The sequence below is a fragment of the Numida meleagris genome, chromosome 9 (assembly GCF_002078875.1).
Source record: "Numida meleagris isolate 19003 breed g44 Domestic line chromosome 9, NumMel1.0, whole genome shotgun sequence".
In the NCBI taxonomy this organism is placed as follows: Eukaryota; Metazoa; Chordata; class Aves; order Galliformes; family Numididae; genus Numida; species Numida meleagris.
The window spans coordinates 2,999,702-3,014,273 of NC_034417.1; the positions used below are offsets into that span (position 1 = coordinate 2,999,702).

The following is a 14,572-nucleotide window of genomic DNA, read 5'->3' on the forward strand; positions in this document are numbered from 1 at the left end:
GGCGCTCTATTGTTGCGGCGTCGAGGAAAGCCGCGGGAGGGGGCGCTCTTGCCGCCCTCTCTGTGGTACGTGACCTCATCACTGTGCGACGGCGGCGACAGCTGTGGCGACGGGAAGCGGTGTGTGTCGGCACGGTACCGTACTGGCGCGCCGTGAACGGGGCGGATGCGGCGGTGGCGTTGGGGTCTGGGAGGGCTGCGCGGGGTGAGGCGGGCGGCGGGTGACAGCAGGGTCCCTCGGGCCCTTATCCGTGCGTGCCGCGCTTCCTCCGTCCCGAGCTGTGTTTCTGAGTCCCGTTGCTGGGCCTAATGGATGTTCTCCTTCCAGAGCGTTCCTGCTAAGGTCGCTTCCTCGTAGACATGACCACACAGGTAAATCAAAACATAGCGTTACTCAAACTAATTGCTAGTTCGATGGATTTTTAGGCTGTTTATGCATAATACCAATTATTTTTTCTTTCTAGTATGGTATTCTCTTCAAGCAAGAACAAGGTGAGAAGGCACTAACTGTCTTGCTTGGCTGATGTAGAACAGATATGCCACTGAGATCACCGGGGGGAGGTGTGCATGTTATGTGTAAATCAGAACAGCTTTTCAGCAGCAAACAAAACAGCTCCTGTGTTCGGAAGCAGTGAGAGCAGGGGGTTACTGCTGGCAGCACAGCGGGCAGCTCTGCCTTACCACAGCTGTGAGACTTTTTTTGGTGGTTGGACTCTCCCACATTCTGAAGTTGTCCTGGGAAACATTTGTAGGCACTGTGAGTGTGGTGGCATGTTCTTGCTGCAGCAGGTGCAGTAGACTTAGGGTCTGTTTTGTTTTTAACAAAGTACTTCAAGATGCAATAGAGCTTCCAGTCTGCTGGGATTAACTGCCGTAAAAGTGAACTCTGAAAGCGTTTAAAATTTCTTTTGCTGGATGATTCTTGTGTATTCATCAGATAGCTTACAGCAGATGGATAGTATAATCTTTAGTACACCTGAGGGCTACAAAACTACTTACAAGATAATTACTGCTAATTAGGAGACAGCCCATGAAGTAGCAGTATGGAATAACTGAGGGAGAGAAAGAGAACATGATGATAAGATGAACAGGAGAGTAAGCAATATGAGTAACAATTGCAAGCTGGCATATGCATAAGTTATTTGGGGTATAAGGAAATAAAATAATCAGAAAACAAAACAGAAAAATGAGATGGGACCTCCCAGAATCGTAAGTCGGAGAGCCAGCTTAGTTGTAAACTAGATAATGCAATTATAGATAATTTATTACCTATAGGTAATAAATGATAGGTAATTTATTACAATTGTTTATTATTTCATTGGTTAAGATATAGATATCTATGTGAGAATGGTAATAAAGAAGGGTTCTGCATTGAGACGGTGCTCCTTTTGCATTAGACTTGTTTATTTGGAGCTTTCTGTGTGTAGAATATTGCTTCTGCATGTGCTTAGTAGTTCTCCATTTTCTAGGCATAGTGTGTATGTGTGTTTGCATTAGGCACGTAACTGTGTCGCATCCAGATATTAACTGGCCCATCTGCTTTGAATATTAGTGGGAAGTAAAAACTGGTCATTGTCTTACATCAGAAGAAACTACTTTAACTTTTAGTTTCAATGCTTTCGTTCTCTTTTAGCTCATGATGATGCCATCTGGTCAGTTGCCTGGGGGAAGAATAAAAAAGACGGTTCTGAAACAGTGATCTCTGGCTCTCTGGATGATCTAGTGAAGGTCTGGAAGTGGTAAGTGAAGTGCTTCATATTGGATGGTTAGAGCAGTTTTAACCCTGGGAAGTAGTTGATGTGGAGTTATAACAGCCTTAAATTTGCACAGTCTGTAAGGATGTTCAAAATGACATCCGGGAAGGGGTAGCATAGCATACAGCTCTTCTCTTGAGCAGAGCTCATCTTTTTCTCTTGGAGTGGTAGCATTCCAGTGTGCTTTAAATTTTTAAGAGCACAAACCTTTTTTGAAAATGCGTATCGCATTTTATATGTCTTTTACCAGATAATGGCAGGACTTAATGCATTTTGAAGCCAAAGAATTAGAAATGCAACTTTTCGTGAGATAATGCATTGGGAAGGAATGTGTCTACGGCAAAATGAATAGTGGGAGCAGAATAAAAAAGGAAACATCACCTTCTGTTCTTATAAAAAAGATAAATCCTTATAATCCTCCTCCAAGTAACACTGATGTGTACTTTGGCAAAGAATTTTTCTTCTCCCTTAGTCAGAGCAAGATCGGTATGTGCTTCACTTTAATTACTTGAGTAGCTCTGTTGTGACATTATAAAAATGTTAGCCATTGTTTCATGCTATGCTGGCAGATGAAGTCTGTTGTGTAAGTACTCATATATTGCTGTGGAATGGAGATTTCTGTGGGAATACTTAGAGACGTAAAATGAAGTATTTACTTTGCATAAATGTGGTAAAAAAAATTGATTTGTTTGTTCTTTCCTTTGAGTACCATAAACAAGTTGTACATCTCTATCTTTGGTTTTCAATTAGATTGCCCCCTGGCTGACTGAAATGAGGAACTGTGGGTTATCTTATTTGTTCTGTCTGAGCTTGGAGATTAAGTACCCTCCAGCTATTCATAACTTTTTTTTTTTCTCCCTGTCACAAAAGGAATGATGAAAAATTGGATCTACAATGGACTTTAGAGGGTCACCAGCTAGGTGTGGTATCTGTGGACATCAGCCACACAGGTTCCATTGCAGCATCCAGCTCCCTCGATGCCCATATTCGCCTCTGGGATTTAGAAACTGGCAAACAAATCAAGTCAATAGATGCTGGTCCTGGTAAGACACCAGTGTTAAGCTGTCTCTGTGTAAGAAGTGTACTAACACTAGGTGGTAAACACTGTACAGTGTATAACAACAGTACATGAGATGACTGGGATTTTTTTTTAATCTTTCTTTCTTTGCAAAATCTTAAAATCTTAGTGATTTTTACCAATTCATCATGAAGTAGTATTGGACACTTTCACACTATTAACGCTTTCTGGGTACGTTCAAATACGCTTTTTGTTAGATACGTAATGCAAAATGGAAACAACCCTGCTCTTACATATATTAATATAATATTCAGATTGGTTATAGAGAAACCCTGAGCTCTCTAATGATTTCTAGTTGTATCTGCATTGAATTTGAGCTGTATGTTTGATGTTTATTTATGCAGTGCATCCAAGCTTAAGGGAGCAAGTCAAATTACAGTAAAACTGAAGTCAGTTGATGTTGTATTCTCTAAGTTGAAATGCAGATTACTTCATTATTATCTTATTCTAAATATTTCATTGATCCACGGGCAAACCCTTTATTTATAAAGAACAGTTTTGGAGTGCCTTAGGCAATTAATATTAAGCGTGTAGAAGTGTCTGTGAGTTACACTGTACCACGTAAACACATTCTGTTACTCACAAAAGGTTTTTTAATTCACTCACAAGGCATGTTGATCCACGTTGCATTCTTTTATCTGCACGTTTCTCCTGTGCTTTGCTAGCTGCTAGCGTTTCTTTCTTTTACTGGCTTAATATCTTCTGTCATGAGGAGAGAAGAAACTATTCAGACTTCACATATACAGTCTTAATTCCAAACCTGTTGTTACAGGAGGAGCTACCAAAATCAAGATCTTAGAAGAAAATATCATTTTTTACTAAACTGAAATAAATGTTTTGTGCTGTACTCCATCAGTTATTCAGAAGGAAGTTAACGTCAATGAGCTTGTACACTCTTAAGAGAATTTAGTAGAGTCTGGGGTATAGTAGTATAAACGTACGCATCCAGAACTGACATCACTGGATAAGGACTAGCAAAGTATTCAGCTAACTGAACGTTTTGTTGTTGTTTTTTATTTTAATACAGTTGATGCTTGGTCCCTGGCTTTTTCACCTGATTCCCAGTTCCTTGCAACAGGAAGTCATGTGGGAAAAGTAAATATTTTTGGTGTTGAAACTGGAAAAAAAGAATATTCTCTGGACACTAGAGGAAAATTCATCCTTAGCATTGCATATGTAAGAAGCACAGTTAATAATTTCTTAAGTGAAATACGTTGTAATATGTTGTCAATCATATTTTTCTTCTTCCATCAGCTAATTTCTACGTAATATTGTCAGCCGACTTTGTGACAAGTTGCCAAGAGCAATGGGGAGGTACACAGCATGAGTTCATACAGTTGTTAAATGCATACTTCTTGTCTTTTCTTACAGAGTCCAGATGGAAAATACTTAGCCAGTGGAGCAATAGATGGTATTATCAATATTTTTGATATTGCAACTGGAAAACTTCTGCACACGCTAGAAGGTAACGATTTGCATTATCCAAGTTATTGTTTCACTCAAGAAAACAGGGATTTAACAAGTCAGAATCATATACAACAGCCATAGCGTAAATGAATTGATGTTTCTTTTCCATTAGATCTTAACTATTTTCTTAGTGTACTCTAGAACATAATATGAGGCAAACTGTAAACTCAGGCTTGTAACATAAATGCCTGTCTGAAAATGTAAATGTGAGTAATACTTAATTCTTAGACTGAGTTGCTTCTTGTATTGCAGTGCAGTACAAATGAGGCAAACCTGTGCTACTGTGCATGTGGTTTTTCTTCTCATTACAGTATCATTATGGTATTTATTCCTGTTTTAGAAAACAACTGAACGTAATGTTGTAAAAGATGCGCATTTTTAAGATAAATGTGCCTTTAATGTTCGTGCAGTTGTGTCCAGTGTATAACAAAGAACCCAGCAACTTCAAACATTATGAAATCATATTAGAAAGTATGATGCTTGTCCTGTTAGAAGGCACTGTGAGATCAGAAAATTGTACATTTTCTTACATCACTTCTAATTAAGATCCACAGCTGTGAAGACAGAAGGGTACTTTTGTGTTGGAGTAGATATGCTTTAACATTCAAAGCTCAAAACTACTGCCAGTTCCGTTGCATGTTGTGTGAAGAAAGCAGAAGCAGACAGGTTGCTTTTGCTTAGAAGATGTTTTGTTCTGGTGTAACTCTTATTACTGTTGCTGTCATTAGTAAGTGAAGAGCTACATTGTAAGTCATTAATAACTTCAATTCCAGGTCATGCGATGCCTATTCGTTCACTGACATTTTCTCCAGATTCTCAGTTACTTGTAACTGCTTCAGATGACGGCTATATCAAAATCTACGATGTGTGAGTTGTCATTTTGCAACATATGCAACAGTAAAATAACTATTTTAAAAGGCCAATGCTGTAATAAATACAGCAAACTCTCCGAGCTCTGTAATCCTGTTCAGCTTTTGGAGATTTCTGTATCTAATAAATAACCGTAAGTACTAAAACATAAACGCTTTAGTTTTTAAAAAGCACGTAGGTGGATGACAGCCTCAGCTTGCAAACAAATGAGTTCTCTCGTATTTGGCCCTGTAGGGAATAGGTTGTTTTGTATATCTGTCCTGTGTATTTCTGTTTACACATCTTAAACATCTGTACCCAAGCAGTGATATTGTTTAGACCTTTTTCTCTTGCACTATGCCAAAACTTGGCTCCTTTTCTCCCCAGGGTCTTCCACTTCAGTGATCTTCACTCCCCTACCCTGCATTACTACGCTTTCGCCATAGAAATTTTCAGGTCCAACAGTTTCCTCCACTTGTGCATCTTTTTAGTGGCCCCTTTTAAACTACCTATTTCAACACTGTACTGCTTGGATGAAAAAATGTCCAGGAGTCACCTTCTGTGATTTCTGTTGTACAGTGACCGCAGTTTATTCTGACTGCTTTTTTCCTAGACTTTACAAGGCGAAGGTTGATGTTATAATTCTGTGTTTTCTAAATTTGTTCTTTCTACAGACAGCACGCCAACTTGGCTGGCACATTAAGCGGTCATGGATCCTGGGTGTTAAATGTAGCATTTTGTCCTGATGATACCCATTTTGTTTCCAGGTACTAAGGATTTTAAACTCATTTATGCTTATTTAAAAAAAAAAATTATAAAGAGAGATTAATCACAAAGTTGATGTGTTTAGACATTCCAATAAAAGGCTCGAGACAATCTGCAATGTGATAGCAATTGTGAACAGGTTAAGTCATCCCACTGCAGTGCATAAAAAGGCAGTTTGATTCTAAAGAGCTGAAAAGCTGTTATTCAAAAACAAGTACAGCCTAACGTAGTATTACACGCTGATGGAGTAGATTAACAACCCTTCAAACAGCTCAGTCAATAAGGCAACCCAGTTTTACATAACATACATTTCTTGATCTTTGTATCAAGGATCTTGAAGAATTTTCTGGCTAAAATGGGAGCCCTCATTTTTATATACAGGACCAGTGAATGTAGTTTATAGGTCAGTGGAACCTGCTGGAAGACACGTCTTTGTTACTGAATTATAGTTAATCCATTAATTTAGATGTTGATCACTATTACTTTTTCAGTTCATCTGATAAAAGTGTAAAAGTTTGGGATGCTGGAACAAGAACCTGTGTTCATACTTTCTTCGACCACCAAGACCAGGTATGTTAGCGATTTAAAATTGTTCTGTCCACTGTTGCAGCATTAAGTCATTATCTTAACAGGAAAACTTAAGCTGTGCCATTATGCGGGTTTGTGTTTAAAATTAGAACTACAGCTTTGGGATTTCATTTCATCTTGCTATAATGAAATCCTCAAAGTGTTAGTAATTTTTAGACACTTAATATTATACTAGCATTTCAAGGGTATAGGTAGGCATCTTCCCTGTAACCCATTTTTAGAGGTTCGAAAGAGGACAGTCCTGGATGGCTGAAGGGATTCTTACCCACCTGTACTTCTTGTCTGTGTTCTTATTTATCACTTAAGACAGCATGCAAACGTGTAATGGGGGGATTACTGAAGAAAAGCTTGATAAACAGCCTTAATACTTGAGACCTCTTCCTTCTTAGATGTCTGTCCTACCTTATTGTAGACTCCTCAAGAGAGGAACTGAGGAGTGCATAAATCAAGCCTAACACTTTCAAATGGGGGCAAGTACACATTAGTACTTTTCAGGAATACATAGGATGCATGATCTGTGGTCACTAGGAAAGTAAAATCTTTCCAGACAACTAGAGGGCACACTGCTATTAAAAGAAGGAGGTGTAACTGAATCCGCTCTAATGGGGTATTCTTTTAATGATCCTCTTTTGCTTCTAGTCAGTATATATAACTTGCTGCAAAGACAAATACATTTTTGCCTCAGTGTCTTCCTTGATAACCTTTTGTATGTCCTATTTGCAGGTTTGGGGTGTGAAATACAATGGAAGTGGGTCCAAAATTGTGTCTGTTGGAGATGACCAAGAAATCCATATTTATGACTGTCCTGTTTAAACACCTTGACTTAAATGCTTTGGTTTACTGCTGTGGCATTTCTTAGAAATACTACAATCCTTGTATTATTACTTTTTTAATATTAAAAAGCATTTTGGTAATGCTGAAAAGATGAGACATTCATTTGTAGTTTCAATTCTGCTTAGCATGAAAGCTTTACTTTTTTAAAATAAAAGCTACAGCTGCAATTAATTCATTTTTGGAAAAACATTTTTAGAGGGATGTAGTCATGTAAAGTAACTGCTCAGTTAATCTACCCCTGGTATTTGTTCCCTGCCTTTACACATAAATAGATGAGAGCTAGAAATTGTTGTTCAAGCTGGTCAAACTTATTTTAGGAGAAGGGAAAGTGATGGACATTAGGAGAGGCTTTGCTCATCTTCATGTTGCTCCTGCAAGGGAGAGAGGGTCATCTAAGTTGAACAGCTGTTCCAATAACTGTATGGTGACAGGTGCCTGATCATGATTTAATCTCAGTAAGGGGTAGTACCTCTCTTTAAGTCTGACTTCAGTAATTCTGCTGCAAGAAAGGCAGCTCAGAGGGATAAGTCATTTGACTATGCTGTCTCGTGGTATTAGAGAAGGGGAGTAGCATACTCAAGGCAGGTAGTTTTGTAATAATATTCATCTTAGTCTAGGCTAAAATACCCACTCCAAGAGGAAACAATACTTTCTAGAAAAGGTTGAGGTACTGATCTGTCAAAAACCTAAGTTCTATGCTTTATTTACAAGTACTATTACGGTGTATGTCATTCTGAAGCATGTAGAGGACACTACACAGATTAAGGTTATAGGATCTCTCAGTTACATAGAGCTAAGAACTAAAAAAAACACGCTAGCCTATTATAGAGGAGAAGATTATTATGGAAGCAGTAATGGGGAAAGACACTTTTGATATGCAAAAGGAATACAGCTAATAGGGTTGCAGCATGCAAAGTTGAGTATACAAACGAGAGCAGGAAGAGATTCTAGATTGGCTTAGTAAGTACAAGAGAAAACATAAAAGGTGAAGTTCTATTTATTAGAAGTAACTTCTGCTATGTTTTATTCTATGAAATTAATTTTTCAGTATGAAAATATTTACATAAGACACTACTCAACTTCTATCAGTATTGTGAGAGTCTTATATAAATAGCATTGGTGAAATAAATTGAGAACCTTCACAGCACGAAGAAACATACCAACTCAGTTGGTTCTCAGCTGTGTGACATTTGCTTTATATATAAAGACAAGAACACAATATAAATTAGTTACAAAAAAAAAGTGATACTGACAGCGCAGCAACTCAATTTGCTGAACACAAAGACCACAAGCAGTGGCTATTACAGCCATGCAGTTTTCATTGTGAAAATTTACATTTTAGGCAATATCAACTCCACCTCAATTTAAGATGTCTGACACTGTACACCTGTTCTTGGACCCTCCTCATCTTCTTCATATGCTTCTCCTCCACTGTTACGGTAGGTTTGCTCACTTGGGTCAAAATCTTCAAGGTCTACTTGATCCATCTCATCTGTAATCATAACATCTTCTCTTGGAGGAAGTAGAGCCTCCAGCAGATTGAGCTTCTCCCTTGGAAGCCAGTGCTGCTCTGGAAACTGGACCTGTAATTTATTTTAAATAAGTTATTCCTGATGCTAATAATTCTTTCACTAGAGTAAATAAGCAGTCACTTACCAGAAACTGTATAATTAAGCTGCCTCTGTCCATTGGAGATTTGTAGATTGGCATCCCTTCATTGTAGATGCACTTCAGGTCACCATGTTTGATCACTTCACCTACACAGAAGTTGTAAGTTGTAAACTTATGTCATGTAAAATTGCTTAACTATCAAAAGCAATTTTCAGATTTCTGAAGACTGCAGAAAATTGCAGACTGAGGAGTACTAAACTGAATAGAAGAACACTGAAATAAGCTCCTTAAGAATATTTCTTCTACAGTAAAAGAAGAAAAAGTCAGCTTCTCTTAGCAGAGCCTCCAGGCTGAATTAGCAGATGATCTAATACAGTTTATAAGCTTAAATCCCATAATTGAGGTAGAGATTTCATAAGAAGCATTTGACAGCTTTAGCTGTAATTCCATATGCAATATTTAGTTGTCAGTCTTTTCAATCCTGAATTAAATGACTGCAAGTATAATTATAGTTTGTTGCAGCAGTTGATTAAGAACAGACACAGCATAATCAAACAAGCACTTTGTATGTCATAAGACTTCTGAAGACCTACCTGCTCTAGATGATATGACAAGGACTCTGTTATCAAGAGTTTCAATAGTCTTTTTGAAACCACATAAAGCCTCTGAGAGTTGAATTCTCATTTTTGTAACTAAGTCATGGCCTCGTCTCTGAAAAACACTATGATCCTTTTGATCAAGCACAATGATAACATCACCAGGCTCCAGATCAGGCTCCTGGTCACCTTCTCCATGAAACACTATCTTTTGACCATCTTTCATACCTACAGGATGAAAAAGAAAACTGTTTTTTTCTCTGCAGACCTATCGGACTGGGATTAGGGAATACAGAACAAATACACAATTCTCACCTTTCTCAACATGAACTTCTATGATCTTTTTCTCCCTTACAACCTTACATCCATTGCAGTTGTCACACCTGTCCTTTGGGTTTATTCTTTCACCTTGGCCTTTGCATTCTGGACACACGGTTTGGATTTGTTGTACCATGCCAGGTCCAATCTGCTGAACAAGAACTTGCATTCCTCTTCCTTTACATACAGGGCACTTTTCTACTGCACCTCTCTTTCCACCATAACCTTTGGCAAAAAAAAAAAGTTAAAGATATTTCAATCAAAAACAGCAATTAGTCTACAGTAGTCAAGCTAAAATTCATTGACTTCAGGAGAACCTTTAGAGTAACTTAAAGTCATCCTGTAACATATTTCCAACATAATTGCATTATAGTTTCCATGACAAACATACCTCAAATTAAACATTTCTACATAAGGAACGCAACTTATCTATGCACAGCTTGTTTTACTAGTCTGTTCCCTCTATCCCTCAAAACATCTTGGTTTTCAAAGACGTATCAACATACAGCATTCCAGAGCTGAATATTCCATAAACACCCTGGAAAGAACTTGCTTACAAAATATTACTACAACACAAGACCACATTAAGTTTAACCTCAGTGAAGACCAGGCACTATGATACTTAAGAGCTGTAAAATGAGTTGCACAATTCAAGCTAGCCTTCTACCCACAGTGATTCAAGGAAAAAAGCTAGCCAGTTATTAAAGCTCCTAATTAAGGTATTTAATTAAGGTGCCCTTAAAGTCCCTGTAAATTATAATTAAGTCCACCATTAGACCAATAGCTTAACACCATTGTGTTTAACCAAGAGTAAGGCTATCTTCCTAGACACTGGCATAAAGCAGTGCAAAGAAGAATCAAGTACAATGATAAATATTCAAGAAAAACAGAGATTAAAAATCCACTTTGTTCCTAGTCTTCCACTACATTTGTTAAAAGAATCACGGAGTAAAAGGTGTTTGAAACCACTACTTATTTTACCTTCACATTTCCCACAAATAACATTTTTTTGCAGTGCCAGTTTCCTTGTAACACCATTATATAAGTCTTCAAGAGATACACCTAGTTGGTGCACAACATTCTTGCCTTAGAGAAAGAGAAAAAAACAGATTAATTCTGGCTCAGCAACTTGGAGGACTAATGCTTATCTAAAGGCTTCTATACTTGTTCATACATGCAGTCTCACTGAAGAAACAAAGTTAATTCCAGACTTGGAACAGAGCTCAGCCCCTTAAAAGCAGGTGCTATCAGCTTCCACTGAGTAGCACCCACTCATGTCAAAACAAAGTTTAGCTGTAGTTAAGCAAAGCATCATTAATGCCACCCTATCCCTACTCCTGCCCCCAATTTATAAGCTTAACCGAAAAGAAAAAGATGCAAGGACACTACCAGCTTCAGATCTAGTCAATTTAGAAATGGCTATTAGGCCTACCTATGTATTTCCATGCCACTTCATAGCATAGGTTCAAAGTCTTTATAGCAAGTTACTACTTGCTCTTCCAGCTGACACTGGAAATGAAATGATTGTGCTTTTGGCAGCACTGTATGCTCAGCATCACAATTTCTCTCAAATCTTTTCCATTTAGATTTAAAATAACTTCAGCTCAAGTTGATGGTGTCCTTTGAAGCAAGTTGCCCAAAGCACATGAGCAAGTGAGGCACAGGTTTTGAAAGAAGGTAACTTAAAACCCATCTGCTAGCCATCTCAACCAATGCTTCCCCCACCCCTAGAGATTACCCATGCCCATCTTAACAAAAAAAAATAAGCACAACTCATCAGAAAGATTGCTATAGCTACATCATGTTATCTACTTAATTAGAATCTTACTACTAGAGTAACTATAATATTTCACTTTATCTATAGTTTTAACTAGTAAAACCCATACTATGTGCACTTAGCAGAACAGCAGTACCACAGCACAGGTGTTTTATGCTTAAGTGCATGGTTAGAGTTTCTAGAACTTGTTTAGAACTGTGTACCTCTTCTCTCTCTATTCATTCGGCCTCCACCACCAAAGAACATGTCAAAGATGTCCATGGGTGAAGAGAAGCTGCCGCCACTCAGGCCTCCTTCTTTAATAGCCTGCTCCCCACCCTGGTCATAGAGGTCCCTTTTCTTTGGGTCCGACAGAACTTCATATGCCTGGGATATGAGTTTAAACTAAAAAGAAAAAAGAAGCTCTGAACAACTATGACCAAGAGGAAAAATAAACCTCTCATATGCAACTGAATCTTCAGATTGAGCCGCTGTAACACTTGTAACATTTGTTCTTTTCCAAGAAGAAACTCCCTAAACAAATAAGTCATAGACCCTACTAATACACTGTTGTCTACGAAGAACAGCTCTTTTCTCCCTCCCACCCACCAACAGGTTACAAGTGAACTTAATTCAGAGTCACATCGAGCTTACAGGCATATGCTAACTGCCCCTTCGGTGATCACTGGTTGCCGATATTCTATACTCCTACAAAATCTGTTCAGAAAGGGGCATCACATTATCCCCCATCTTGGAAGGGTTCCCAGATGGTCACTGGCCAGTGCTAGTCATTCTAGAGCCAAATGGAGAACCTTCATAGCTGCTGAATTAAACAGGTACTTAAAGTGACAAGACATTGGTGTTCTACTCATTACACATAGAAGGACTTAAAATACAAATCAAAACATCAGCCTTACTAAAAAAAGGGATTATTTTTCATTAACTATTCTGAGGTCCCTGTTACTAAAATAGTAGAACTTATTAAGTCAAGCTATTTTTTGAATACAATTTACTATTACTGAGATGACGAGCTCCAGTGTGAGCATCACTTATGGCCAGGTAAACTGGCAGGCCAAAAATAAATGCAGATGTTAGCTTAGCCCATGTTACTACTTCACTAGTTTTAGTATTTTGAGTTAGCGTACTAGATGCACAGAAACTGAAGCTTCCTTTCCAGCAATGAGGTATTATCAGACCAATTCACAGATAAATGAAACAATCACTGAAGTTTGAGTGGTTGTCCGTAGTCTTTCAGCTGTGGTGGTCACTCTCATACGAGAAATGAAACTAAGCGGGTCGCTCTTAGCATCTGGGGCAGCTTTGCTGTATGTAAGCAGCACGCTCACGGCGCAGGCCAGCACCTGCCACCAGACACTGACCCCATCTGTCTGTATGTGCAGCCTCTCATGGCAAGCTCCCCCTGTCCAGAAAGGCGAATCCACGCACTGCGCTCAGCAGGACCGGCAGGAGGACCCAGCACGGTACCACAAGGGCACCGGGGGCTCTTCTAGCTCTGCCCGTCCCTAAAGCATCACTCCCAGGCTGGGACTCAGGCCGACGAGCGCAAGCAGAGCGGAGATCAGTAGGAATTGCGCTTAAGAATAGCCATCAACGATTCGTCCTGGGCAGCAGAACACCCCCAGCCAGCGCCGAGCCGTGCCCTCCGGCCTGCCGCAGGCTCCGAGCCCTCACCGGCCGCGCAGGGCCGCGCTAACAAAGGCCGGCCTCGCGCCGCCCCAGGAGCCGCCCACACGCGGCCCAGCCGAGCACCGGGCCCAGGCGGGCCTGCCCAGCGCAGAGTCCGCCGCTCCCCCCCCCACAACGGCCCGGCCCGCCGCCTACCCTCTCGCCCTCGCTGGGGTTCTTGTCGGGGTGGTACTTCAGCGCCAGCTTGCGGTAGGCGCGCTTGATCTCCTCGGAGGAGGCGGTGGGCTTCACCTGCAAGATGTCGTAGTACTCCGTCTCCTTCACCATGGTGCTCTGCGGGGAGGCGCCGCGCTTACAAAGCTTACAGCGCTTGTAAAGAAGCCACCGCCACTCACCGCCGCCCGCACCCGACTACAGCCGCCCGCGCAGCGACCTCAATGATGGCCGATGCTCCGCCTCTTCCGCGCCTTTTATAGCGGCGCCGGCCGAATCTTCTGGAATGACGCCGCGCTACGTCACGGCGCTGGAACGGTCTGGAACCCGTGCGCGTGACGTCACCGCGGGGAGCGGAGCGCCAGGCGGCGCCTCAGGGGGCGGGAAGGAGAGGGGCGGGAAGGAGAGGGGCGGTGTGTGGGCGGGGACAAGGGGGGCGGGGCTGAAAATTCAAGAAGATCAATATGAGCTAAGGTGTTAGGAGGGGTTGTGTTGGTTCCGTGAGTGGGTGCTGTGGTGTCAGTGTGTGTGGTCGCTGGTGGATGTAGCGGGAGCTCTGAGCAGTCAGTCTGGTGCCAGGAGCAGCAGTTAGTGAACACTCTCACAGAAGCGCAGTGTGGATGGGTTTCTTATGTTCTCCTTATTAATCAGAGCAGGCTGCCAGGTTATGTTTACTTTATCTTTGCTATCAAGTTTTTGTTTTCTCCCTCTTTGCTTCCATTTGGTACACACACCTTGTTATTTACTGAGGGATTAGCAGAGGTCACAGGGGTTGCTGTTTAGGGGCAGAGTGAACAGGTGCAGTACCTGTGCAATGAGCTGCATTCCTCTAGTCTGACCGGTGCAGTCATCCTGATACTGAGGATAATGTTCTGTCTGAAGCAAAACAAGCGCTTCCTCTTTTCTAGTACTGCGTATGGAACAGAGTTAGAATCCTTAAATCTCCGTAATTAATAACAAAAGTAGTACAGCCTTTAAGCTGCAGGCACATTTTGCAACAGTAGTTCCTTTCTCAGCCAACCTGGTGATCAAGTGTACCTGCCTGGTATGGTTCTTTTGTTTCACATCTTGTCTCCTCAAATCTGTTGTTCTGAGCC

General features: G+C 40.6%; 3 protein-coding genes across 13 annotated transcripts in view; 2 read left to right on the forward strand and 1 right to left on the reverse strand.

The window, feature by feature from the left end:
* Positions 23–7,505, forward strand: WDR61 (WD repeat domain 61). 2 transcript variants are annotated; one of them, XM_021406753.1, is made up of 11 exons: positions 23–119; positions 328–371; positions 464–491; positions 1,633–1,738; positions 2,624–2,796; positions 3,859–4,007; positions 4,203–4,296; positions 5,072–5,165; positions 5,822–5,914; positions 6,404–6,482; positions 7,224–7,505. In XM_021406753.1, the coding sequence occupies exons 2-11, from the start codon at positions 360–362 to the stop codon at positions 7,311–7,313; spliced, it is 918 nt and encodes a 305-aa protein (XP_021262428.1). In that variant the 5' UTR covers positions 23–119; positions 328–359; the 3' UTR covers positions 7,314–7,505. The 2 variants fall into 2 exon arrangements, with proteins under 2 accessions (XP_021262428.1, XP_021262427.1); XM_021406752.1 differs by having other exon boundaries at positions 50–134.
* On the reverse strand, positions 8,314–13,620 carry DNAJA4 (DnaJ heat shock protein family (Hsp40) member A4). Of its 3 annotated transcripts, XM_021406749.1 has the most exons (7): positions 13,458–13,620; positions 11,840–12,020; positions 10,841–10,945; positions 9,857–10,084; positions 9,539–9,769; positions 8,991–9,091; positions 8,314–8,917 (listed from the first exon to the last, which is right to left on the reverse strand). In XM_021406749.1, the coding sequence occupies exons 1-7, from the start codon at positions 13,587–13,589 to the stop codon at positions 8,699–8,701; spliced, it is 1,197 nt and encodes a 398-aa protein (XP_021262424.1). In that variant the 5' UTR covers positions 13,590–13,620; the 3' UTR covers positions 8,314–8,698. The 3 variants fall into 3 exon arrangements, with proteins under 3 accessions (XP_021262424.1, XP_021262425.1, XP_021262426.1); XM_021406750.1 differs by lacking the exon at positions 11,840–12,020 and having other exon boundaries at positions 13,458–13,588; XM_021406751.1 differs by lacking the exons at positions 10,841–10,945; positions 11,840–12,020 and having other exon boundaries at positions 13,458–13,588.
* Positions 13,655–14,572, forward strand: part of ACSBG1 (acyl-CoA synthetase bubblegum family member 1) — a 34,549-nt gene continuing 33,631 nt past the window's right edge. For 4 of the 8 annotated variants that reach the window (XM_021406732.1, XM_021406743.1, XM_021406736.1 and 1 more), the window contains exon 1: positions 13,892–14,520. The gene's annotated coding sequence lies outside the window, so the exon portion shown is untranslated. Of the gene's footprint in view, positions 13,794–13,891; positions 14,521–14,572 lie in introns of those variants that run through there. The other 4 variants (XM_021406734.1, XM_021406738.1, XM_021406735.1 and 1 more) reach the window with 2 other exon arrangements.

Bases quoted from the DNA above. Each gene is read 5' to 3' on its own strand.
- WDR61 (XM_021406753.1), top strand. The intron at 1,739-2,623 runs GTAAGTGAAGTG...CTGTCACAAAAG, and splicing joins CTAGTGAAGGTCTGGAAGTG to GAATGATGAAAAATTGGATC. The intron at 2,797-3,858 runs GTAAGACACCAG...ATTTTAATACAG, and splicing joins GTCAATAGATGCTGGTCCTG to TTGATGCTTGGTCCCTGGCT.
- DNAJA4 (XM_021406749.1), bottom strand. From the start codon at position 13,589: ATGGTGAAGGAGACGGAGTACTACGACATCTTGCAGGTGAAGCCCACC. The intron at 12,021-13,457 runs GTAGGCGGCGGG...TTTTCTTTTTAG, and splicing joins ACCCCAGCGAGGGCGAGAGG to TTTAAACTCATATCCCAGGC. The intron at 10,085-10,840 runs GTAAAATAAGTA...TTTTTGCCAAAG, and splicing joins TATTTGTGGGAAATGTGAAG to GTTATGGTGGAAAGAGAGGT.